This window comes from Monodon monoceros, unplaced genomic scaffold (assembly GCF_005190385.1).
Source record: "Monodon monoceros isolate NGI ecotype Baffin Bay Population unplaced genomic scaffold, NGI_Narwhal_1 Super_Scaffold_10, whole genome shotgun sequence".
Classification (NCBI taxonomy): Eukaryota; Metazoa; Chordata; class Mammalia; order Artiodactyla; family Monodontidae; genus Monodon; species Monodon monoceros.
The window spans coordinates 12,561,412-12,584,986 of NW_021703766.1; the positions used below are offsets into that span (position 1 = coordinate 12,561,412).

The 23,575-nt window shown below is 44.7% G+C and overlaps 2 protein-coding genes across 7 annotated transcripts in view; one reads left to right on the forward strand and one right to left on the reverse strand.

Annotated features, from left to right (window-relative positions):
- The window catches only part of ZNRF1 (zinc and ring finger 1), a 104,561-nt gene extending 95,174 nt beyond the window's left edge, over positions 1 to 9,387 (reverse strand). The window contains exon 1 of one of the 3 annotated variants that reach the window (XR_003795923.1): positions 8,314 to 9,238. Coding sequence is in view for 2 of the 3 variants with exons in the window: in XM_029238059.1 (XP_029093892.1) it covers positions 8,314 to 8,737 (424 nt within the window). In the remaining variant the exon portion in view is untranslated. Of the gene's footprint in view, positions 1 to 8,313 lie in introns of all 3 variants that reach the window. The other 2 variants (XM_029238059.1, XM_029238049.1) reach the window with 2 other exon arrangements.
- An 8,427-nt stretch (positions 9,388 to 17,814) lies between these two features.
- WDR59 (WD repeat domain 59) overlaps positions 17,815 to 23,575 on the forward strand; it is an 86,540-nt gene continuing 80,779 nt past the window's right edge. For 3 of the 4 annotated variants that reach the window (XR_003796756.1, XM_029243272.1, XM_029243263.1), the window contains exon 1: positions 17,815 to 17,984. Coding sequence is in view for 2 of the 4 variants with exons in the window: in XM_029243272.1 (XP_029099105.1) it covers positions 17,931 to 17,984 (54 nt within the window). In the remaining 2 variants the exon portion in view is untranslated. Of the gene's footprint in view, positions 17,985 to 22,528; positions 22,549 to 23,575 lie in introns of those variants that run through there. The other variant, XM_029243269.1, reaches the window with a different exon arrangement.

The following is a 23,575-nucleotide window of genomic DNA, read 5'->3' on the forward strand; positions in this document are numbered from 1 at the left end:
GTGGAGAAAGGACAGCCTCTTCAATAAGTGGTGCTGGGAAAACTGGACAGCTACATGTAAAAGTATGAGATTAGATCACTCCCTAACACCATACACAAAAATAAGCTCAAAATGGATTAAAGACCTAAATGTAAGGCCAGAAACTATCAAACTCTTAGAAGAAAACATAGGCAGGACACTCTATGACATAAATCACAGCAAGGTCCTTTTTGACCCACCTCTTAGAAAAATGGAAATAAATACAAAAATAAACAAATGGGACCTAATGAAACTTAAAAGCTTTTGCGCAGCAAAGGAAACCATAAACAAGACCAAAAGACAACCCTCAGAATGGGAGAAAATATTTGCAAATGAAGCAACTGACAAAGGATTAATCTCCAAAATTTATAAGCAGCTCATGCAGCTTAATAACAAAAAAACAAACAACCCAATCCAAAAATGGGCAGAAGACCTAAATAGACATTTCTCCAAAGAAGATATACAGACTGCCAACAAACACATGAAAGAATGCTCAACATCACTAATCATTTGAGAAATGCAAATCTAAACTACAAGGAGGTATCACCTCACGCCAGTCAGAATGGCCATCATCAAAAAATCTAGAAACAATAAATGCTGGAGAGGGTGTGGAGAAAAGGGAACCCTCTTACACTGTTGGTGGGAATGTAAATTGATACAGCCACTGTGGAGAACAGTATGGAGGTTCCTTAAAAAACTACAAATAGAACTACCATATGACCCAGCAATCCCACTACTGGGCATATACCCTAAGAAAACCATAATTCAAAAAGAGTCATGTACCAAAATGTTCATTGCAGCTCTATTTACAATAGCCCAGAGATGGAAACAACCTAAGTGTCCATCATCGGATGAATGGATAAAGAAGATGTGGCACATATATACAATGGAATATTACTCAGCCATAAAAAGAAACGAAATTGAGCTATTTGTAATGAGGTGGATAGACCTAGAGTCTGTCATACAGAGTGAAGTAAGTCAGAAAGAGAGAGACAAATACCGTATGCTAACACATATATATGGAATTTAAGAAAAAAAATGTCATGAAAAACCTAGGGGTGAAACAGGAATAAAGACACAGACTTACTAGAGAATGGACTTGAGGCTATGGGGAGGGGGAAGGGTAAACTGTGACAAAGCGAGAGAGAGGCATGGACATATATACACTACCAAACGTAAGGTAGATAGCTAGTGGGAAGCAGCCGCATAGCACAGGGAGATCAGCTCGGTGCTTTGTGACCGCCTGGAGGGGTGGGATAGGGAGGGTGGGAGGGAGGGAGACGCAAGCGGGAAGAGATATGGGAACATATGTATATATATATAACTGATTCATTTTGTTGTGAAGCTGAAACTAACATACCATTGTAAAGCGATTATACTCCAATAAAGATGTTAAAATGAAAAAAAAATACTCAACTATAACAGATTTAATAATTATTCCAGGGGGGAAATGACATTTCAGTCACTACTGCTGCCTATCATAAACAAGGCTTTAAAAATTACTTAAAACAGCACTAAAGTGTCAATGTCGTGGAGCTCAGAGACAAACACAAGACCAAGGAGGAAAACTCTTACATTTCCTTATGTACATTTCGGCCTGGGATAAATTTTAGAAAGATGGGTTTAAAAGGCGGTGGATCAGGCTTCTAGAAAACAGTGTTCAGTGACCAGAAAGAAAAGTGGCTCTAGGGATGACAAAGATACTGAAGTCAAAGATAATGAAAAACAGTTTTCTTTTGATATTTTCATTGAGAAGATAAGAGGACCATTTATATTGGCACATATGAGGAATTTCTTCTTACCAGGCACTTGACTGGAACCACAAAGAAAAGATCACCTGCCCCAGCCCAGATAGAGAATTTAGTTAACAAGGAATAACGTGAGTGAAGAGTAGAGAGGAGATCATCCGTGTAGCACCCTCATGGACAAGCGCCTGAATTTGTTTATTCAACAGAGGAACTGATGAAGAAGGTAAAATCTTCCACAAGCTGCAATATTCAGACTTTCTCTTAAAGGAGGAGGGAAGCAAAAATTCTTAGAAAGAACAAAGTAATGCCAATCACCTTCATAATAAATATACATTCCCAGCACCTAGCACAGGTCCGGGTATACTGGAAGCACTCAATCTCAGTTGAATAAATGAATATCTTAGCTCAACAGATCTACACACACAAAGTCTCATACTTTTAGTCAGCTAAAAAAAAAAAAAAAAAAAAAAGGGTATTTTGTCCACTTTAAAGTCTGGATTCATCCTGAGATCTTGTACTTGTCTAGCTGGGGATATAAGAAAGAGGATGTAACTCAGGAAGCCCTTCTGTAGCACAAGGATAGGGGACACTGCCACAACTACCTTCTGTTCGGAGCAACTCGGGACCAAGGCAGATTGGCTCAGGCCTATCTGTAGGAGAAAAATGCTTAGTACCATGTAAAAGAAAACAGCCAAAGAATGAACAATGGTCTTGCTGGGTGGATCTACCCTCTGGGAGCAATAGAAAAGAAGATTTGTATGTATTCTGCCTGGGAAATATCTGACTAGTTTAGTGATACTGAAAGTGATGCTAATGAATGCATGAGAAAAGAATTCAGAGTTCTTTCTCTCTGTTTATGGAGAGAAAAGTTAAATCCATGGTAGGGGTGCACTTCAGATATAGACGGTATTCTGACTACATTTGTGGAATCATTTGTTACAAATTCAGATTCTACTGAACTCTGGGAGTGGGGTCCTGTCCTCTGCATTGTTAATGAGACCCTAGAGAAGACCAGACAGAGTCAAGCTTGAAAACCCTTTGAACCATTCACAGAGATCAGGAGAGCTCTTGTCTCCATCTGCCTCCTTCTTACAGATCCGGGAGTGCACCATAAATTCTTGCCATGCCTCCTCTTACTTTACGGGGCACAGCGAATTCCTCCTTCCTCTTTACTCCCAACAGAGGAAGGCTGTACTCTCAATTCCAACAACTCGAGGGAGATCTCAAGGTAAACAGTCTCATCAGCCTACAGAGTACCCCAGCTGCGGCTTTCAGATTAAACCTGGTTCTTTATTTGCTTCGCACTTGAGGGTTGGTCTTCAGGTTATGCACCCCTCATCCATTTAGCCTATCAAAATCAGGAACCCAACTGTTGGTTTCAAGGATAAACCTGTGTTCTTATGAGGAAATAAGATTCAGAGGTGAAAACTGCCAGGCCTGTAAGAAGTCCATTCTCATACTCAAGCCTACACCCACCGTAACCACTAGGAACCATTTGACTGAGACAAGGCCGTGGCAAAGCTTGGAAAAGAAACAAATGGAAATGTGTACACATCCATCATTCTAAAAGATGGGGAATAGCATTTAGGTTTTGGACTAACTTCAAGATTTTGGTACCTCAGCCTCAGTGACCCAGTCATTAAAAACACCCCCTACTTAAGGGTTAGTAAGAGCAAAACCAAGAGCTTAAGTTACCACCACTTCCCTATGACTTTTTTCCAATTTTGAAACTGTCAAAATTGAAGTTTAGTTTTAAAATTGGGTTTGCTAAAATGTAGGTGCCCAATAAGCTTGGGTTGAATGTCACATCTGTCAAATACAAAGCATGTTCCTTTCTCCAAAAGGAACTGGAGTTGCATTTCTGGTAAAGAGTGGCTTGGCTCAGAGAGTATTCCTTGTGACCTAGTTGGGGTGTGTCTTTGTTTAATGGCAAAATGTACACATCCCATAAAACACACACTTTAAGAGTGAAACCACTGTTTCTTGCAACACCTTTCAAACCCCAGTGAGGGAGAATTAACTGTGACCTTCAAGAAACGATCTTCTCCTCAAGGGAACTGTTTTTTTCTTTTATAGAAAATAAGCCCTCATGGTAATAGCTAAAAAACTCTGCTTTTTAAAAAGTCTTCCAAGAAAACCCAGTCTTCATTAAGAATAAAACTTCTGCAGGGCAGGGACCCATCATGCTCTTTGGAGGCCACAGAATGTTTTTCCTTTTCTAGAAACGATGGAGAGAACCATTACATCTAGCACACCTATAGTGAGGCACAAAGAGGCTTTCTGATCCACTCCGATGGAATTGGCAACTCTCCCTAATTATTTAAGAACAAAGAAAATTAAATCACTTGAGAACCCTAGAGTGGCAGCAAAGTAGAACCCATGAGATATCCTGCTGGCACGTTCAAAGACTTACCAAAAAGTCACCATCTATCAGCCCCTGTTGATGGCTTGGTAACAACAGAGAACAGTTTCGTTTTCTGCACATGCACGTGTATACACGCATCTGGCTAAGAAGTTGGAGGGAGACCTCAATGACCAGCCATTTTATATTAGGGCCCAGGAAACAGGCAACCTCTTCCTTCCAACACGGTGGAGCCTCTATATTTTTTCCCCCACATCTAGAAATCTGTATTCTGAGATAAACAGGACTGCAAATGGATGACCAGACCTCCAGAATACCACCCAACCATTAGGAGTTAAACACCTTATAGCAAAACGCATTTTATGTGGAAAAGAAGGGACTCTACTCGGATTCTATAAAGCAGCTCTTCTCAAGTGGCATTCTTATTATGGACGGCCCCCACAATACAGGTCAGACTTCAGTAGAGAACACTAGCTTCCATTTCGGGGAAAGAGTTCACACGATCCTAAATCTCTCTGTCCAGCAACTTCTGAAGAGATGAAAGAAGGCAGAGAACTCTAGAAGTGTCCCTGTAAGAACACCACTTCCCATTTCTATGTTATTTGGCTTTTGTAAACACCATCTCATGAGACCACAACAGCGACCCGGCAAGGTAAGCAGAACAGGTATTATCTCCATCTTACAGGTGGAGAAATGGTGACTCTGAGGCTAAATGACTCACTTGCATAAGGTCACAAGACAGGCAGTTAACTAGCAGCCCAACCGTGGGAGGAGCCTAGCCCTCTGACACACAAGCAGTGCAATTTCCATGACGCTATCCAGCTTCCTCATGTTTTAGGCTGAGAGGCAGTAGAGGGTAATGGCTAAGAGACCAGGTGGATTCTGATGCTGGCAGAGCTGCATTTCAATCCCAACTCTGCCACCTATTAGCTATCTGGCCTTGTGTAGGTTCTTTAACCTCCCTTTACACCTCAGTTTCTTCACCTGTAAAATGGGAATTAAAACATTTTACCTCCTAGAGTTATAGTGATGATTAAATGAGCCGATGAACATACGGCACTCTAATTCATTCACTCAACAAATATTTCTGCCTGGCACATGGAGTGCAGGAGTTACAACAGTGGTCAAGAGGCACAGTCTTCCTCTCATGGAGCTTAAAATTTAGTCAACTTAAAACAGAAAGAGTAAATGGATAAATACAATGTGTTAAGTGCTATTAAGGTAACAGGCGAGTGACTGGAGAGACTGACAGGAGGGAGCCAATTTTTAAGAGTGGTCTCTAAGGAGAAATTTAAGTCGAGCCCTAAGGGATCATAAAAGGCTATCCCTGGGCGGAATGGAAGGAAAAGCATTCCAGGCAAAGGAAATAGGGCGTGCAAGGCTCACAGCCCAGAGAAGGCAAATGTGACCATGTGTATCCTCGCAGCATCTGGGCAGCAACTTTTACAGGCTGGCTGTATTTGTATTTTAAATTTTACAGGCTGGCTGTATTTGTATTTTAAAAATAACAAAGACAAGGCTCAAGAGAGGTGAGGTGTCTCGTCCAAGGTCACAGCTTCTCCAAGGAGGAGCTGAGGCCCCAGTATTCTACCTCTTGATATAACATCAGCTCGCGCCTTTTGAGGAAGCCTCTAGCTCACTGAACTCCCCCACTTATTTCACTGACAGCTGTTTTCTGCGCCTATGAAGAGTTCCAAAAGCACCTTGAAAACACAAGCAACGACATCACATCAACTTCCAGGCATCTAGTCAACTGTGCACTGAAATCCTCACTCTTCTACTCTTAAGACACAAGAGTGAAAACTGCTGGGACCCTCCCCAAGGCTCCAAAATTTCTCTTCTTACAGCAACAAACAAGAGAGGAAGGGGATGTCCTGGAAGGAAGAGCCTGTGGCCTGTTGCAGAAGGTGAGATAGAACCACCATTGCAGAAGAGCGGAAATATCAAAGTTCCTCTCAAATGAGCTGCACAGGAAAAACTAATTACTTTATTTGAATAAAACAACAAATCCCTAAGGAGGTGGTTCTCAATCAGGCGATACCCCGCCCCCACCAAGAGCACTTTGAAATTTGTGGGAGTATTGAGTGGGCAGGGCCAGGTATGTTCAATGTCCTGCAAAAGGACAGGATGGTCCTATAACAACTATATTACCCAAAATATTAACAGCGCCCCCCCATTTTAATATTAATCCCTCAAGGGATTAATATGCTCCAACTTTTCCTGTAGTCCCTGGTTCAGTGGCTCTTCCTAACCTCACTACAACTAGATTTTAAAAACTTGAGGTTTTATAGCTGAGGAGTCTGTTTTGGAATCCAATTTTAAGCTCATAGCTCCAGCATGGAACTTGGTAGTGGAATAAGGAAAAAGACGTTTCTAGTAAGAGACAGACAAGAAATTTCAGCAAGGGAACTCCTTCTCCAGAGAAACCTCTATAAGATTACATTTTTGCAACACAAAATTTCTACTTGTGCTTTTTGAGAACCTCCTTACAGTACTCTTCAGCTTAAAATCAGACACTAATGACAGTTCTTTTAAAAACTTAACTACAATCATCTCAAAAATACACCTGACTCCTTCTGGACCAAATTTTATAAGAAATATTATTAAGTTCAAGATGTCTAAGGGAGGGAGATGCAAGAGAGAAGAGATATGGGGACATATGTATATGTATAACTGATTCACTTTGTTATAGAGCAGAAACTGACACACCATTGTAAAGCAATTATACTCTAATAAAGATGTTTAAAAAAAAGATGTCTAAAGCTGATCAAATGTCTAAAAGTACCAAAGGTAGTCATGCCTTGCACCTCATTCAGGGCAGAGTTGGATGCATGCAGGTCAGAGAAGCTCCAATGATATCTAGAGGTCTGTTCAGGGATTAAAATTCCATCCTAGCAAAAAAAAAAAAATTTCCATCCTAGCAATTGAAAGCCACTTTCAAATGTTACCCTAAATTAGTCACTAATTCTCCCTTAAAATGATTTCACAATTATTTTAAAGAACTGAAAAAAAGATTAAGACTGTTTACAGAAATAGATACAAAAAGTCTACGCTATTTCACAATAGCTAGAACAGTGATCCAACAAATAAATCCTCCGTAAAGCAATCTTTTTTCTACACAATATCTAAATTTTCTGAAGTCTCCCAAAGGAGTATGAATATGTTAACTTCATCACTGCAACTTGCCAATTAGCAAATAGAGGCCCCACATCCCTTCTGACCAATTTTCTAGAAGCCTAACCTGGCTTCTCAGGTTAGCTAAGCAGACAGACCTGTTTTCCTCCAGAAGCACCGAGCAGTGCCTTTTCTGCCCTGCCTGTTACAGCCTGGGAAATCCTCCTCCAGCTTTTCGCTGACCTGTCACCAGAAGTTCACAAAATGAATTCATCCAGGTTCTTTGAATCCTCCTTTCCCCCTGACATGTGCCAACAGTCAGGCAATAAAATGCCACCTCTTGGTTAAAAAAAGATGCAGAATACCCAGAAGACCAAGCACTTAGCATGGAGGGGGAGAAAAAAGATGGAGGGATGCAAGAGTCATTGAGCCAAGGCTACTGCATGCAGCACGGGTAACCAGAGCCCTGGTCCTGCAAAGCCTCCCAGGGAGGCTCCCGGCTGGGCCCTCCATCCAGCAGGCCACACCTGTCTATGACAGCAGCCGCTCCACTTTAAACAATTCAAACAGATTTCCAGCAGGGTGGCAAAACTGGGCACCCGTCTCTCCCAGCAAGAACAAGAGCCCTAATCCAAACACCACTTGGCCCCAATTTTTTCACACCCTTTGTTTAGGAGACACCGCTTGGTCAAATTGGATCCTTCTCTCTCTGTTACCGGTGAGGCAAGCACAATGCAGCAGTTGCAGAAAGAAAGCTTCGAGGCCGACTTGCGATAAGCCAGACAAGACCTGAGGATGGGGATGCCAGTGAATGAGACTTCAATAGGCATCCATAAGTGAACCAACACCTGAAGCCCTAATACGCCCGGCTCCGCAGCCTCTCAGAAAGCCTCTTTTCTAGAGGGTGGGTATCCCATTCATCCCTTGGCTTCGGAAACCAAGGGGAAGGCAGGCAGATCCAGGTTGCGCACTCCACCTCCAAATCTTCGCACACGCGCGAAGGTGTGGGGCGCCCCGGCGCGCCCTCGCTTGCACTCCACCCTCTGAGGCCTCCACCAACCGCGGACTCACCACTGTGCGAGCTGAACCACCTGGGTGCGATGTGCAGAGGTAGAGCATCCGCCAGCGAGGCTCGGGAGCCCAGGTACAGCATCCCGTCTCTATGGTGACCGCCGCCCGTCTCCTGGTAACCATTGCCGTGGGCATAGGTGGAGTCGGACGCCGACCCTCCGCCGCCGGGCGCCCTCTCGGAGTCGCCGGTCCCCCGGGAGGCGGGGGTGTAGAGGCCAAAGGGCACCCCCCCGGCCGTGCTGGGGTCCATGCCCATGCCCGCCACCGAACTGACCGAGCGGCTGCGCAGCCCCATGGCCCCGCCGCCCGCCCGGTAGTGCCCGAAGTGGGGCGCCCCTCCCGGCGGGGGCACGGCGCTGTCATCGGTGGAGACCCCCGGGAAAGGGCCCCGGGAGCGGGCCGCCGTGCTCTGCTTGCCCCCCATGCTCGCCCGGGCCCCGGTGGGGCGGGAACCTGGAGGCCGAGACCCTCCCCCACTTCTCAGCAGCGGGGGGAGGGTTGGGCGAGCATAAAGGGGGAGGGAGTCAAAAAAGGAGACCGGGAAAGAAAAAAGGAAAAAAAAGAAAAAAAGAAAAGAAAACCCGCGGGCGGAAGAGGCAGGCGAGCGGGGATCCCAAACTAAGAATTTAAAACGATCCAAGCCAAACGCATGTTTCCCCTCAAGGTCCAAAGAGGCGCAGTCCGGCGCGGGCTCGGCGCGCCACAGGCCGCCCCCGGGCCCCCGAAAGCCGGGGGAGCTGCAAGGAAGGAGGGAGGGAGGCGGCGGGCGAGCGGGCGGGCGGGCGCAGGGAGGCGCCCGAGGAGGCGGCCCGCCCGACAGCAGGAGGCGGAGGAGGGCTGGGGGCGCCGGGTGCGTCCCCCGCCTCAGGACGCCGCGACCATGGACGGCGACCCGGACCCCTCCAGGCCTCGGGCGGGCTGCGGCGCTGGGCAGCCAGGCGGAGCTCGGGAAGCCGCGGTCGCGTGGCGTAGCGCTCTCGCTCCAGCCGCAGCCGCCGCCGCCGCCTGCCCCGCCAGCCGCACCGCCCTGCTCAGTCCCGGGCTGCGCTCGCCGGCGCTCCTCGCCGCCGTGGAGACAATGGAGAGAAGCAGAGCGCAGGCGCCGCCCGCGCCCCCTCCCCCTCCCCCCCCCCCCCCCCCGCCGGGTTAACCCCTTCGCGGCCCCTGCAGCGCCGGGCTCTGACGCCCGAGAGGTCCCACCCACCCACCCAGCCCGCCTGGAAACTGAGTGGCCTGAGACATGGGGCGTCAGGAACAGAAGCAAGGCGTCTTTCCAAAAAAGCCCTCTTTCAGCCCCTGAAAGTAGCTGATGATTCAGAGGGGAACCACCTATGGGGGGAGGGGCGACCATGGTTCGAGGGGTGGGAAGGAAACGCAGGGAAGAATAAAAATTACTCTAGGCGCCTACCTGGCTTTGAGGGTCACTGGTCAAGCTCCCCTCCCGGCACAAATTTGCCCCCACAGCGCCCTCTGGTGGACGTGCTGTCCGTTCTATCGGAGGTTCCCCATCCTAGAACCCCTAAAGTCAGGAAGCTTAGCATTTGGGGGATTTTTGGTTTTTCGGGGGTACTTTTCACTGGGGCACTTGTGACTCCAGATTTTTCTGACAGTAGATCAGAACTTCCTATTTTGGGCTTAAGCAAATGGGTAGATTTCTTAGCTAAAATGTGATCCTGAAAATCATTAGATGTACGATAAAAAGTGAAAAGATATAGACATGGAAATGGAATAATACAGCTAGAACTAGTGATTTTAGAAACTCCCTAGTCCAAGGCGAGACCCCTGTTTTGTTTACCATCCTGGCATGCACCACAGGGCCTGCGACACAGTAGGTACTCAATAAATATTTGCTGACCAAGTCTGCACTTTGCAATATGTATCTCTCACATATTCACACTCACTGATTCATCGTTCGTTCGTCCATTCATTGGTTCAACAACTATTTTTCAAGTGCTGAGTGCTGGCTATGAGCATCACCCAGTCCCTGGCCTGACTTCCTTGCCCTAAATGTCCTCCAGATACTTCCAAATCAAGGAGCCAAAACAGGGTGTAAAGAAATATTAAAACCAAAAAAAGAAAGGTTGATCTGTCACAGGTATTGATTGTCCCAGTGTGACCAGCTTGGAAAGAAACAGGAGGAAGGCTATGTGCAAGCATGGAGTGCTTTTGAGGGCAGGGGAGGCAGTGAGCAAAAAGCCCTGCCGAAGGAAGTTGAGATTTCTGTATGAGAAATGATGTAGCAAAAACAGAATGTTTTAATACCCAAGAAGTTATCTGTAAGTGCATAAATGGGGAATTTGTATACACCTAGGATCCAAATACATGATCTGAAGAAAAACAAGAAAGTTTAAATTTAACCCAACTTCCTCCCTGAAGAAAGAAGTGGGGTATTTCAGTACCATGCAGAAAAGAGGATACTAGATCCCTTGACAGATGTCTATTGGGGAGATAAATATATAATCAATAAGTATTGTAACCATCTAACTAGCGTTTGATTTTCCTATTCATTCAACACTTTTTTTTAATGTTGAACAAAATATGAATTTCTTTTTTTTTTTTTTTTTTGCTGCGTGGCACAGCTTGTGGGATCTAGTTCCCCAACCAGGGATCAAACCTGTGCTCCGGCAGTGAAAGCGCAGTGTCCTAACCACTGGACCACCAGGGAATTCCAAACATATGAATTTCTAGTAAGTGCCAGGCACTGCACTAAGTTCTAGGATACGATAGTGAGAAAGACATATAGAGTCTTGTTCTCATAGGGCTTCAGAAGAAACACTAACCTAAATGTCCATCAACTGATGAATGGATAAACCGAATGTGGTATATCCATACGATGGACTGTTATTCAGCCATAAAAAGAATAAAGTGCTGATACATGCTACAACATGAATGAACCTTGAAAACACTAAGTAAAAGGAGCCAATCACAGAAGATCTTATATTGTCTGATTCCACTTATATGAAATGTCTAGAATAGGCAAATCCATTGAGACAGAAAGAAAGCCTGGAGGGAGGCGAGAATGGAGAATGACTGCTACTGGGTTTCTTTTTGGAGTGGTGAAAATGTTCTGGCATTAGATAATGGTGATGGTTGTACAACCTTGTAAATATACCAAAAAAGAAAAAACAACCCACTGAATTATACACTTAAAAGGGTGAATTTGATGGTGTATGAATTACAGTGCAGTAACATATATATATATATGAAGTATCAAAGGAGGCAGTGACAGTACAGTGTGGTAAATAAGCCTAGAACAGGGACTTCCCTGGTGGTGCAGTGGTTAATAATCCACCTGCCAATGCAGGGGACATGGGTTCAATCCCTGGTCCGGGAAAGATCCCACATGCCACGGAGCAACTAAGCCCATGTGCCACAACTACTGAGCCTGCGCTGTAGAGCCCACAAGCCACAACTACTGAAGCCCCCGTGCCTAGAGCCTGTGCCCCACAACAAGAGAAACCACTGCAATGAGAAGCCCGCGCACCGCAACGAAGAGTAGCCCCCACTTGCCACAACTAGAGAAAGCCCGCGTGCAGCAACAAAGACCCAACACAGCCAAAAATAAATAAATAAATTTAATTAATTTAAAAAAAGCCTAGAACAGTGCCTGGCAAGTACGTGACACTCAATAAATGTTTGTGAAATGAATGAATGAATGACTAAGTGCTATGAGAGTTCAAGACCATGGTGCTGATGGAAGGAGACAGGCACAGACACAGTGATTCTAAGCCAAGACCTAAAAGATGAGTTGGAGATTAGCCAGGGAAAGCAGGGTGGAGGTGGGGCATTAGCTGTGTTTCAGGAAGAGAAGAATGTTCCAAGCAAAGGGAACAGCATGTTCAAAGGAACTGAAAGACGCAGTAGAGCTGCAAAGAGAGGAAGTGGTCCTCAGAAGCTGACAAGAGGGTCCAGGGAGCCATGGGAAGGAGCATGGACCGTATCCTGAGGGGATGGGGAGCTGTGGAAAGATTTATCAACACCATTATCATTAAAAATAATGATTTATAAGGCCAATGATTAATGAAGATTCCAACTTGGAAAATTAAGAAACTTATCCTCTCCCCAAATAAAGATCTATATTTTTCTTTGCTTACATATTCATAAAGATACTGGATGGAAACATGAAACAACATAGTGTAGTCCCTTGGGGGGGTGGGCAGTAGGAACTGGAGAGCTGGGTGAGAGGATAGATGGGAAATGTTTCATTTCATTATATACCTTTTTGTATTTTAGTGTTTCAGCCATGTAAATTTAAATATATATATATATAGAGAGAGAGAGAGAGATAGAGGTATATAGAAAGTGTATACCACATGCTTTAAGACTTCATCTTCCAATGCAGGGGGTGCAGGTTCGATCCCTGGTCGGGAAGCTAAGATCCCACATGCCTTGCGGTCAAAAAAACAAAATATAAAACAGAAGCAATATTGTAACAACTTTAATAAAGACTTTAAAAATGGTCCACATCAAAAAAAAAATCTTAAAAAAAAGGATATACCACATGGACACTGAAAAGTCATACAGCTGGAAGGAGCAAAGCTGGACTTCTAAGCTTTACAGTGAACATGCCCATCAAGGAATCTTTGCCTGACAATTTCATTTTCTCTCTATGCTTTCCAACGGGGTGAAAAAGATTAGATCCGCTTAACAGCTCTATTTCTTTTTGTATATTAATAATTTGCCCTTAAGTTGTATATTCCAATCTACTATCATAAGCTAGTCTCTCTCACATCTGGCACCATGTAAGTCCCCCAGACCTACATTCTTCAAGGTGATGTTCAAAACCAGGGTTTTGCACCATTGTTATGCACTGACATTGCAAAGGCAAATGGCTTTGGCAATGCTGATTTGTTTTTAAATTGAGGTATAGGGACTTCCCTGGTGGTCCAGTGGTTAGGACTCTGTGCTTCCATCACAGGGGGCCCGGTGTTCTATCCCTGGTCAGGAAACTAGGATCCCGCATGCCATGCAGCATGACCAAAATAAATAAATAAAGATATTTTAAAATTAAGATATAGTTGATTTACAATATTATATGTCAGGTGTATACCATAGTAATTTGCAATTCTTAAAGGTTATACTCCATTTATAGTTATTATAAAATATTGGCTACAGTCAATGCTGATTTTATCAGCTCTTTCTCCTGACTATTCTGGTAGGTGGGTTAGTGATTTATTAACCCTGTTTCACAGCTGAAGGAGAGCCACGAAGCAGTTCGCCCAGGGTAAGTGAGAGCATGAAGATAAAAAATAAAACAGAGGTCCCAAGTCTAGCTGGGGCCGTTCTTGCATCTGATATCCTTGCATCAAGAGAGTCCAGAATGCGGACTTCCCTGGTGGTCCGGCAGTTAAAACTCTGACTTCCACTGCAGGGGGCACAGGTTCGATCCCTGGTTGGGGAACCAAGATCCCACATGCTGCGTGGTGTGGCCAAAAAGTAGAAAAAATAAATACATTAAAAAAAAAAAAAAAGAGTATCCAGAATGACTTGCCACTCTCTCCAGACCTGTTAACTTTAAACCAAGAACCCACAGGAGAAACTTGGAACAAAATACGTACAGGACTCTTGATGAAACAAACGATGAAATGAAACAAATCTGAGGCTTCAAGTCTCAGTGGGTGCCTGTTGTTATGCCATGAGTCCCTCTTTCTAAGATGTAAAGGACAGAATCAAGCTACTGAATGATTGAACTTTCCCTGCTCTGTATCTTACTATTTTCATTTCAGGGGGAAATTTGTCATATGAATAACTGCACAAGGAGATAACAAGGGCATTGCCTGAGAAAGGCTGCCACTCGAGGTCCCACAGCCCACCTAAATTTAGTGTCATCACATTGCAGAGAGCAGGGGCTTCACCTTTGTAGATCAGGCTCTCAGCTGATCAGGCTCTCACAGCAACGAAGAGTAGCCCCCGCTCGCCGCAACTAGAGAAAGCCCGCGCGCAGCAGCAAAGACCCAACACAGCCAAAAGTAAATACATTTTTTTTTTTTTTTTTTTGTGGTACGTGGGCCTCTCACTGTTGTGGCCTCTCCTGTTGCGGAGCACAGGCTCCGGACGCACAGGCTCAGCGGCCATGGCTCACGGGCCCAGCCGCTCCACGGCATGTGGGATCTTCCCAGACTGGGGCACGAACCCGTGTCCCCTGCATCGGCAGACGGACTGTCAACCACTGCGCCACCAGGGAAGCCCCAATAAATAAATTAAAAAAAAAAAAGTAAGTCTGGGACTTGAAGTGTTCAGAAAATGGGGGAAATGGCTTGTTAGGGCCTACTCCTGGGAAATAGCCAGGGTGGGGATGGCATGGACGAGTATCTCCAAGTAAGAAACTTTCTCCCAGGCCTCTCATAGCTCTTTAGGTTTTTAATCGTTTTGCTTGAAAAGAGAAAACGTAAATAGAGAAAATCAGGGTAATGATCAACCAAATGCATATAGCAAGGAGCCAGAGCATGTGGGCACATCCACAAATATTTGTTGATTGATGAAAAGAGGGAAATTACTGGTAGAGCTCGGGGCAGGGTTCCAAGATTCCCAGATGTAGAGAGACTGAGGGGTCAGCTAACTCCACATTCTACAGAAGAGGAAACAGGGGACCAGAAAGATAAAGGATCCTGCTCAGACTTGCAAGGCTAGCTGCTGATAAGAGCCAGCCAGAGCCCTGGATTTCTGGGTTGGCCACATACCCTTCCTTCCTGTGGTGTGGCTAGCAAGTGACCTTCTGAAAAGACATTGTTTGGTGATAAGGGCCCTGTGGCCTGGTCAGCAAGTTGAGGTCTGCTTGACAAGGGACACCTCAATGGTCTCCAGTCTCTTACTCAGGACATTCATATGTGGATCTCAGGGGAGCACACTAGTGAAGAAGCAAGCAGAGAGCTCTAGACTTAGCTCTGGAATCCTTACTCTTTCGTGGTGACAGCGTGGGTGGGAGATGGAAAGAAGGGCTGAGGAGGCAGTTAGAAAGGGGCTTATGGTCCCTCCCTCAAAAATTCTACCTTGCCTTTTTCACATTCAAGAAACAAGACACTGGGAGAACAGAGAGAACCAAGGATTTGAAACCCAAAGTACTTTCTGTACCTAATAACCATGACAAGCAGATTTTCAGAACTAGACAAAAATGAACTAAAGAGGTGGGAGTGGGGGAGGGTTGCAGAAATGCTCGGGCAGGGGCAGTCCTACTGGTTTTAGTGGGAAAGGAATTACTAAGCTATATATAGACAGAGAGCTTTGAAATCTCTCTCTATCCAAAATAAAACTTCAAAGCCTAAGCAGGACCCTTCCTAAATAGCCCTTTTCAACTTTTCTAGCTGTACTTTTTGTTACATCCTGTCACCTACCCTAAGTTACAGTTGTACCTGACTATTTGCTAACCACTCATTCAGTGGATATTTATTGAGCACCTACTACATCCTAAGCAACAGGCAAATAAATAAGAATATGATGTGTTAAATGAATTTATTCCTATGTGATGGCATAAGCATACCTAGAAACTATTCTTTATCTTTCCCTCTCTGTGCCCTTGAACGTGGCTTGCAGTTTTTCCCCTTCCTGGCCCTCTGAGCTGAGGCCCTTCTCTCTAGAGCAGTCTTTGGCATTTTTGATGGAGAACTGGGAAGAAACTGGAAGGCAGGAAGAAAAGCCAGTGGAGGCCAGGGCTGGAGGAAATTTTTAAGGGCTGTGTTGTGTGAGTATAATAACTGATAGGTGAATGAGAAAGAAAGCAAGGGATTTTACGGAGAACTATTGGTGATTCTGTATTTCTTTCTGGGTGTAAAGAACTACAAGTAAAGACCATGAATAATTTTAGAAATTGCTTTTGGTTTCACAGAGAGCATCCTTTGGATGTAGACAGCACTGTGCGGGCATGATATATGCTTTTCGCATTTAATCATTGGACCAATATTCATGGAGTGCCATGTATGTGCGGTCGCCATGCAGGGCTGAACAAAACAGACCTGGTCCCTCTCCTCCTAAAACTTGAAAATATTCAATAAACAAATATTGAGTTACATATTGTGATGTGTATTTTGAAGGAAAGAAAGAAGCACAGTGTCGTGAGTGTTAACTGGGGAACTGCTTTATGTCTTTGGAACACATCATCCTGCTCTTCACACTTTTTGATGCTGAAGTACTTTTTCTGATAGTGGACTCTATCGAAAATCCTAATAATATACTGAAAAGCTCAAATGTCACGGTCTTCAGGATGCTATGTCATGTCTCCCATTTAAGCTGTTCTCTCCTGGCACGTTGCTTTTATAAAACACAATTCTGCCGAGTGTATACCTGTTGTACAGTGACCAACTGTCTCTGTTTGCCCACATTGAGCAGCTTCCTGGCATGAGTTGGTCACCCTAACCTGTTGACAAGTCTGTCTTCCCCATTATATCCAACACTCCAGGAGGGAAAGGAAGGCTTCTTATCTCTATTCATGCAACAACTTGCATGTAGAAATAGAGTTAATATTAACAACAGTAATAATAGCTTACACTTGAGTGTTGACTATATTCCAGGCCCTATGCTTGCTTAACTCCTTGCAACAAGCAAACAAACTTCTTCCTTCTATAGAGAAACTGAGGCTAAGCCAGTTAAGCCCAGGATTTGAGAGGCTGGGGCTGAAAAAGAGAACCTCTTAATCACCACGCCCCGTACTAGCACAGCAGTCCTCCAACTTTTTGATCTCAGGTTCTCTTTACACTCCTAAAAATCATTAATAACCCCCCAAAACTTTTGTGTGGGAGATGTCTAGTACATCAGAAATTAAAACTGAGAACTTAAAACATATATATTTTATTTAAACATCAATGTGCATTCACATCAATAACACATTTTGTAAGTAAAAAATAACTATTTTCCAAAATAATGGTTTTGTGAGAAGAGTGGCAAATCCCTTTAATGTCTGGCTTAACAGAAACCCCCTGGATTTTCACATCTGCTTCTACGTTCAATCTGTTACAAATATGTATCATGTAGCCTCTGGAAAACTCCATTGTACACTGGTGAAAGAAAATGAAAAAGGCAAATAACTTCTTTGTATGACTATGAAAATTGTTTTGCCTTCGGAGACCCCCTGGGTCCTTGGATACTTTAGCAGGCACCGCTGTACTGTATAAAACAATTCACTCTTTCCCATGCCTTTGTGGCAGGCCTCAGGGGAAGAGGTAACCACTGGTTTGCACTAATGTCGGGCTTTGGTTATATACGGCCTGGGCCTTGCGAAGGACACCAGCGAGGAGACAGAGAGGTGCCTCCCCGCGTCCAAACCTTAACCTGCAAGCTCTTCGCGGATTGCCCACAAGTGGCTAGACTTTGGCCTACAACTCCCGGCAGAGCTCGCGGCAGGGGGCGTGTATTCAGAGGCGCGAGGAGCGTGGGTGACTCTAGCCGAGTGACGAAGTAAGGGGGCGTGTCTGTTTTGGGGCAGGCGCGGTGCCGCAATTGGATAATCCGGGAAGAGGGGGCGGAGCCAGTGTTTGGGTCAGCCAATGGTTTGCAGTCAGACGGTAGGGGGGGGATGGGGCGTGGCTGGACTGGCTCGGGGCTGCGTGGGGCTCACCGAACCCGGGAACGCGGGTGTCGTGGGTGGGAACGCGTAGGCCTGGGACAGCCGAGTCTGGGCGCGGGAGATGGCGGCGCGATGGAGCAGCGAGAACGTGGTGGTGGAGTTCCGCGACTCCCAGGTGAGCTCGGGGCCTAATGGAGCCTTTTAAGCATGCGCCCTTCCTGGTTCCCCTCCCCCACGCTGCCGGGTCATTCTTGGGGGCGGCGGGGCGACCCCCAGTCCGGGCTGGAGAGATGGGCAAGGGAGTGACCCGGACCTGTCAGACCCAAGCGGGTGAGGGGATCCTTGATGACCGTTGCGGGTGTTTGGGGCTGGGCGGGGTTTCGGGGTTCCCCTCGTGGATACCGGGAGTGGGGTCTCCCTGGGGACATCGAATTGCAGAGATTGCGCGCTAGTGAGCGCTGAGGCGAGGCTTCCCATGACCACGGTGGTGAGCGAGGGGGTTTAGGTACCCCTGCGCCTAGTGACTTTGGGCAAGTCGCAGAACTTATTTGAGCCTCAGATGCATGGACTTAACCCTGCCTCACAGGTCTTTGGAGTGGATTCGATTAAAAAAAAAAACTGCATGCAAAGTGCCTGTTTCGCGCCTAAGCTTTTAAGTGGTTACTGATGCTAGGATAGTGGAAAATACCGTAGGTGAATAGGAGTATGCACTGCATGTGTTGCCCGCGTTCGAATCCCGCCTCAGCTCTTAGCCTGTCATCACCCTCTGCGCATGTTTTCTCACCTGTAAGAGGTGCGAATCGTACCTACCTCATAGGGTTGCTGTGAGAATTTTATGAGGTCATACATTTAGAATGTGTGGCACAGTGCTGGACACATAGTAAGCCCAAAGGGACGCTAGTATTTACTAGGAATTTTTACCATTTTTCTATTTCGTTCCTTCCATATGCCGGGCCTTGTGCTAAGTGATCTACATTTCCTTTTTCTAATTCATGAAAGAACCATGCAAGATAAGTAGATTTTTTTTTTTCCCAGCAGGGAAGCTGATCCCCATTTGGCTGATCCCAAGTGACTTGGCCAAGGCCTCCCATTATGTGGTCGCATTGGGATTTGAACCCAGGCGTCTGGCCCCAGGGCCTTGTTGTGCTCATTACACTGCTCTGCTTCATACTGTATGAGCCTGTCATACAGTCGTTTTACAATAAATATCATGCCCCCCTTTCCCCAGCACCTAGGACAGTGTGTTGGTGATTCTCTTCATGTATCGAACACATAATTTATTGAATACCTTCAGTGTGCCAGACTTCCATTCAGTCATTTTTTCAGTAAGGGTTTATTGAGCTTTTGACAGGTGCACACTGTACCAGGCACTGTGTTGGTGCGCAGGTGATTTATACTGAAGGGGAATCTGGATTTACAATAAGGGGGTGATGTGGTTTCTTCTTTCTAAAACCTATCCCTTCTTTTGCCGTAAAGATGCATGAGGGGAGTACTTCCCACCAATTTGCTCTATGGCTGCCCTTGATACATAGTACCCATGGAGAATTTGAGCAACCGCATTTGGGTGAAAGGATCCTAAAGCACTTTGCACTGTCAGCATGGTGTCTCTGGGAGGAAGAAATATGCCAGACTCCCAGGGGAAAAGAACCATATTCCTGTTACCCTTTTTGTTAATTGCTTTCACTGGGGACTAAGAAGAGAATCACGTGTCCTACCTCTGAGCTTGCTAATTTGGAAGCTGCTAATCTGCAAACCCTTTAATTTTCACAGAAACCCAGGTAGTCTCACCCCTACTTCTCTACACAGATGTAATTGAAAAGACCTGCAGAGAGGGTGTTGACACATATATTAGGATGCTATGAAGTCGTATCAAATAATTAAACCTAAACAGCAGTTGTCATAGTAAGAGAACAAACTAAATTGGGTAATTTAACTGCCTTGTGGGAGTTTCTGTTTTTCTTTCTGATTTTTCTATTCATTTGGAAGGGTGAGTCTTAGTGTGAATTAGCATGGTTTTGTAGTTGATTTTGGCGATCACTGGGAGGGGTAGGGACTCATTTTATTAACTATTTCATTAATGTAGAAAGAAAAAGTTAAAACTCTTCACACCGCCTTTCTGAAAAGGCAGAACAATAAACTTTTCCAAACAGCCCACCACCTTTTTTTTTTTTGGCTGCATTGGGTCTTCATTGGTGTGACCCCACCACTTTTAAAAATCATTTAAAAAATTTAAAGCTTTTAGGTTTTTCAGAGAAAAACCCCAGTCTGAAAGGTGAAACTTTTTTACATTTTATATGTGTCATTTACTTTATAAAACAGATGTTACTTTCACCGATTAATAGTGAGGAAGCTGTGCTGCTTGGCATCTACTCTGAACTGGTCCCTGGAATCGATGAGTGTGAACGCTTAGTTAGAAAGCTTAGCGATAGTTTTCTAGAGCAACACCATCCACTAGAACTTTCTGAGATGATGGAAATGTGGCTCTTCAACACTTGAAATGGGGCTAGTGTGACTGAAACAGTGTTTGTTTGTTTGTTTTTTCCGGTACGTGGGCCTCTTACTGTTGTGGCCTCTCTCATTGTGGAGCACAGGCTCCAGACGCGCAGGCTTAGCGGCCATGGCTCACGGGCCCAGCCGCTCTGTGGCATGTGGGATCTTCCCGGACCGGGGCACGAACCCGTGTCCCCTGTATCGGCAGGCAGACTCTCAACCACTGCGCCACCAGGGAAGCCCGAGACAGTGAAATTTAATTAATTAATTAAAAAATAAATTTATTGTATTTATTTATTTTTGGCTGCGTTGGGTCTTCGTTGCTGCACACGGGCATTCTCTAGTGGCGACCGGGGGCTACTCTTCGTTGCGGTGCTCAGGCTTCTCATTGTGGTGGCTTCTCTTTGTTGCAGAGCATGGGCTCTAGGTGTGCAGGCTTCAGTAGTTGTGGCATGTGGGTTCAGTACTTGTGGCTTGCTGGCTCTAGAGCGCAGGCTCAGTAGTTGTGGTGCACGGGCTTAGTTGCTCAGGGGCATGTGGGATCTTCCTGGACCAGGGCTGGAACCCGTGTCCCCTGCATTGGCAGGTGGATTCTTAACCACTGCGCCACCAGGGAAGTCCTTTTTTTTTTTTAATTTTTTTTTTTTTTTGGCTGTGTTGGGTCTTAGTTGCAGCACGTGGGATCTTCGTTGAGGCAGGCGGGATCTTTTGTTGCCGTGGGTGGGCTCTTCATTGTGGTGTGCGGGCTCCTCTCTAGTTGTGGTATGCAGGCTCCTCTCTAGTTGTGGCGCGCAGGCTCCTCTCTAGTTGTGGCGTGTGTGTTTTCTCTTTAGTTGTGGTGCGCAGGCTCCAGAGCGCATGGGCTCTGTAGTTTGCAGCACGTGGTCTCTCTAGTTGAGGCTCCCAGGCTCAGTAGTTGTGGCACGCAGGCTTAGTTGCTCCGCGGCATGTGGGATCTTCGCTCCCTGACCAAGGATCGAACGCGTGTCCCCTGCGTTGGAGGGCAGATTCTCTACCACTGGACCACCTGGGAAGTCCCAGCACAAGATATCTTAACATTTGTATGTGTCCTTTTCAGTTTCTTTCATTAATGTTTTATAGTTTTCAGTATACATGTCTTTCACCTCCTTGGTTAAATTTATTTCTAGGTTGTAAATGGGATTGTTTGATGCAATTGTAAATGGGATTGTTTTCTTTATATCTTGTCCTGATGATGTATTAGTGTATATTAGTGTATAGAAATGCTACAGATTTTTGTGTATTAATTTTGTATCCCACAACTTTATTTAATTAGTTTATTAGTTCTAACAGGTTTTTGATGGAGTCTTTAGAGTTTTCTGTATTTAATGTCGTGTCTTCTGCAAATGGTGACAGTTTTACTTCTTCCATTCAAATTTTGATACCTTTTATTTCTTTTTCTTGCCTAATTTGCTCTGGCTAGGACTTCCAATACTGTGTTGAATAGATGTGACAAGAGTGGGCATTCTTGTCTTGTTCCTGATCTTAGAAGAAAGGCTTTCAGTTTTTCACTGTTGAGTATGATGTTAGCTGTGGGCTTGTCATATATGGACTTTATTATGTTGAGGTACGTTCCCTCTATATTTACTTTGTTGAGAGTGTTTATCATAAATGGACGTTGAATTTTGTCAAATGCTTTTTCTGCATCTATTGAGATGTTCACATGCTTTTTATTCTTCATTTTGTTAACGTGGTGTATCACATTGACTGATTTGTGGTTATTAAATCATCCTTGCATCCAAGGAATAAGTCACACTATGATCCTTTTAATGTCTTGTTGAATTCAGTTTGCTAATATTTTGTTGAGGAGTTTTGCATCTGTGTTCATCAGGGATATTGGCCTGTAATTTTCTTTTCTTGTGATGTCCTTATCTGGTTTTGGTATCAGGGTAATACTGGCTTCATAAAATGAGTTTGGAAGAGTTCCTTGCTCTTACGGTTTTTGGAAAAGTTTGAGAAGGTTTGGTATTAAATCTTTGGATGTTTTGTAGAATTCACCAGTGAAGCTCTCTGGTCCTGGACTTTAGTTTGTTAGCAGGTTTTTGATTACTGATTCAGTCTTTTTTTTTTTTTTGCAGTACGTGGGCCTCTCACTGCTGTGGCCTCTCCCGTTGCGGAGCACAGGCTCCGGACGCGCAGGTTCAGCGGCCATGGCTCACAGGCCCAGCCACTTCGCGGCATGTGGGATCTTCCTGGACCGGGGCACAAACTCATGTCCCCTGCATCAGCAGGTGGACTCCCAGCCACTGCGCCACCAGGGAAGCCCTGATTCAGTCTTTTTAATAGTAATCAGTCTGTTCAGATTTTCTGTTTCATCATGATTCAATCTTAGTAGATTGTAAGTTTCTAGGAATTTACCCATTGCTTTTAGGTTGTCCAGTTTGTTGGTATATAATTGTTCATAGTAGTCTCTTATGATGCTTTGTATTTCTATGGTATCAGTTGTAATATGTCCTCTTTCATTGCTGATTTTATTTCAGCCCTCTCCCGATTTTTCTTGGTGAGGCTAGCCATAAGCTTGTCAATTTTGTTTATCTTTTCAAGAAACCAGCTCTTAGTTTCATTGATCTTCTCTATTGTCTTTTTTTTTTTTTTTGGCTGCTCCATGTGGCATGCGGAACTTCCCCGACCAGAGATCGAACCCATGCTCCCTGCATTGAGAGCGTGGAGTCTTAACCACTGGACCGCCAGGGAAGTCCCTGTTATTTTCTTTCATTCTACTAACTTTGGGCTTCTTTTGTTCTTTTTCTAGTTCCTTGAGGTGTAAAGTTAGATTGTTTATTTGAGACTTTTCTTGTTTTTTGAGATAGACATTTATTGCTATGAACTTCCCTCTTAGAACTGCTTTTGCTGCATCCCACAATTTTTTGTATGTTGTATTTCCATTTTTCTTTGTTTCAAGGTATTTTTAAAATTTCTTTTTATTTCTTCTTTGACCCATTTGTTGTTCAGTAGCATGTTGTTTAATTTCTACATATTTGTGAATTTTCTGCCAGTTTTGTTTGAGTAATTAATTTCTCATTTTATACCATTGTGGTTAGAAAAGACGCTTGATATGATTTCAGTCCTCTTAAATTTATTAAGACTTGTTTTGTGGCCTAACATATGATCTATCCTGGAAAATTTTTCATGCACACTTCAGAAGAATGTGTATTCTGTTGCTTTTTTTTTTTTAATTTTATGTTTGGCTGCGTCTGGTCTTAGGTGTGGCATGCAGGACCTTTTGTTGTGGTGCACGGTCTTCTTCTCTAATTGCAG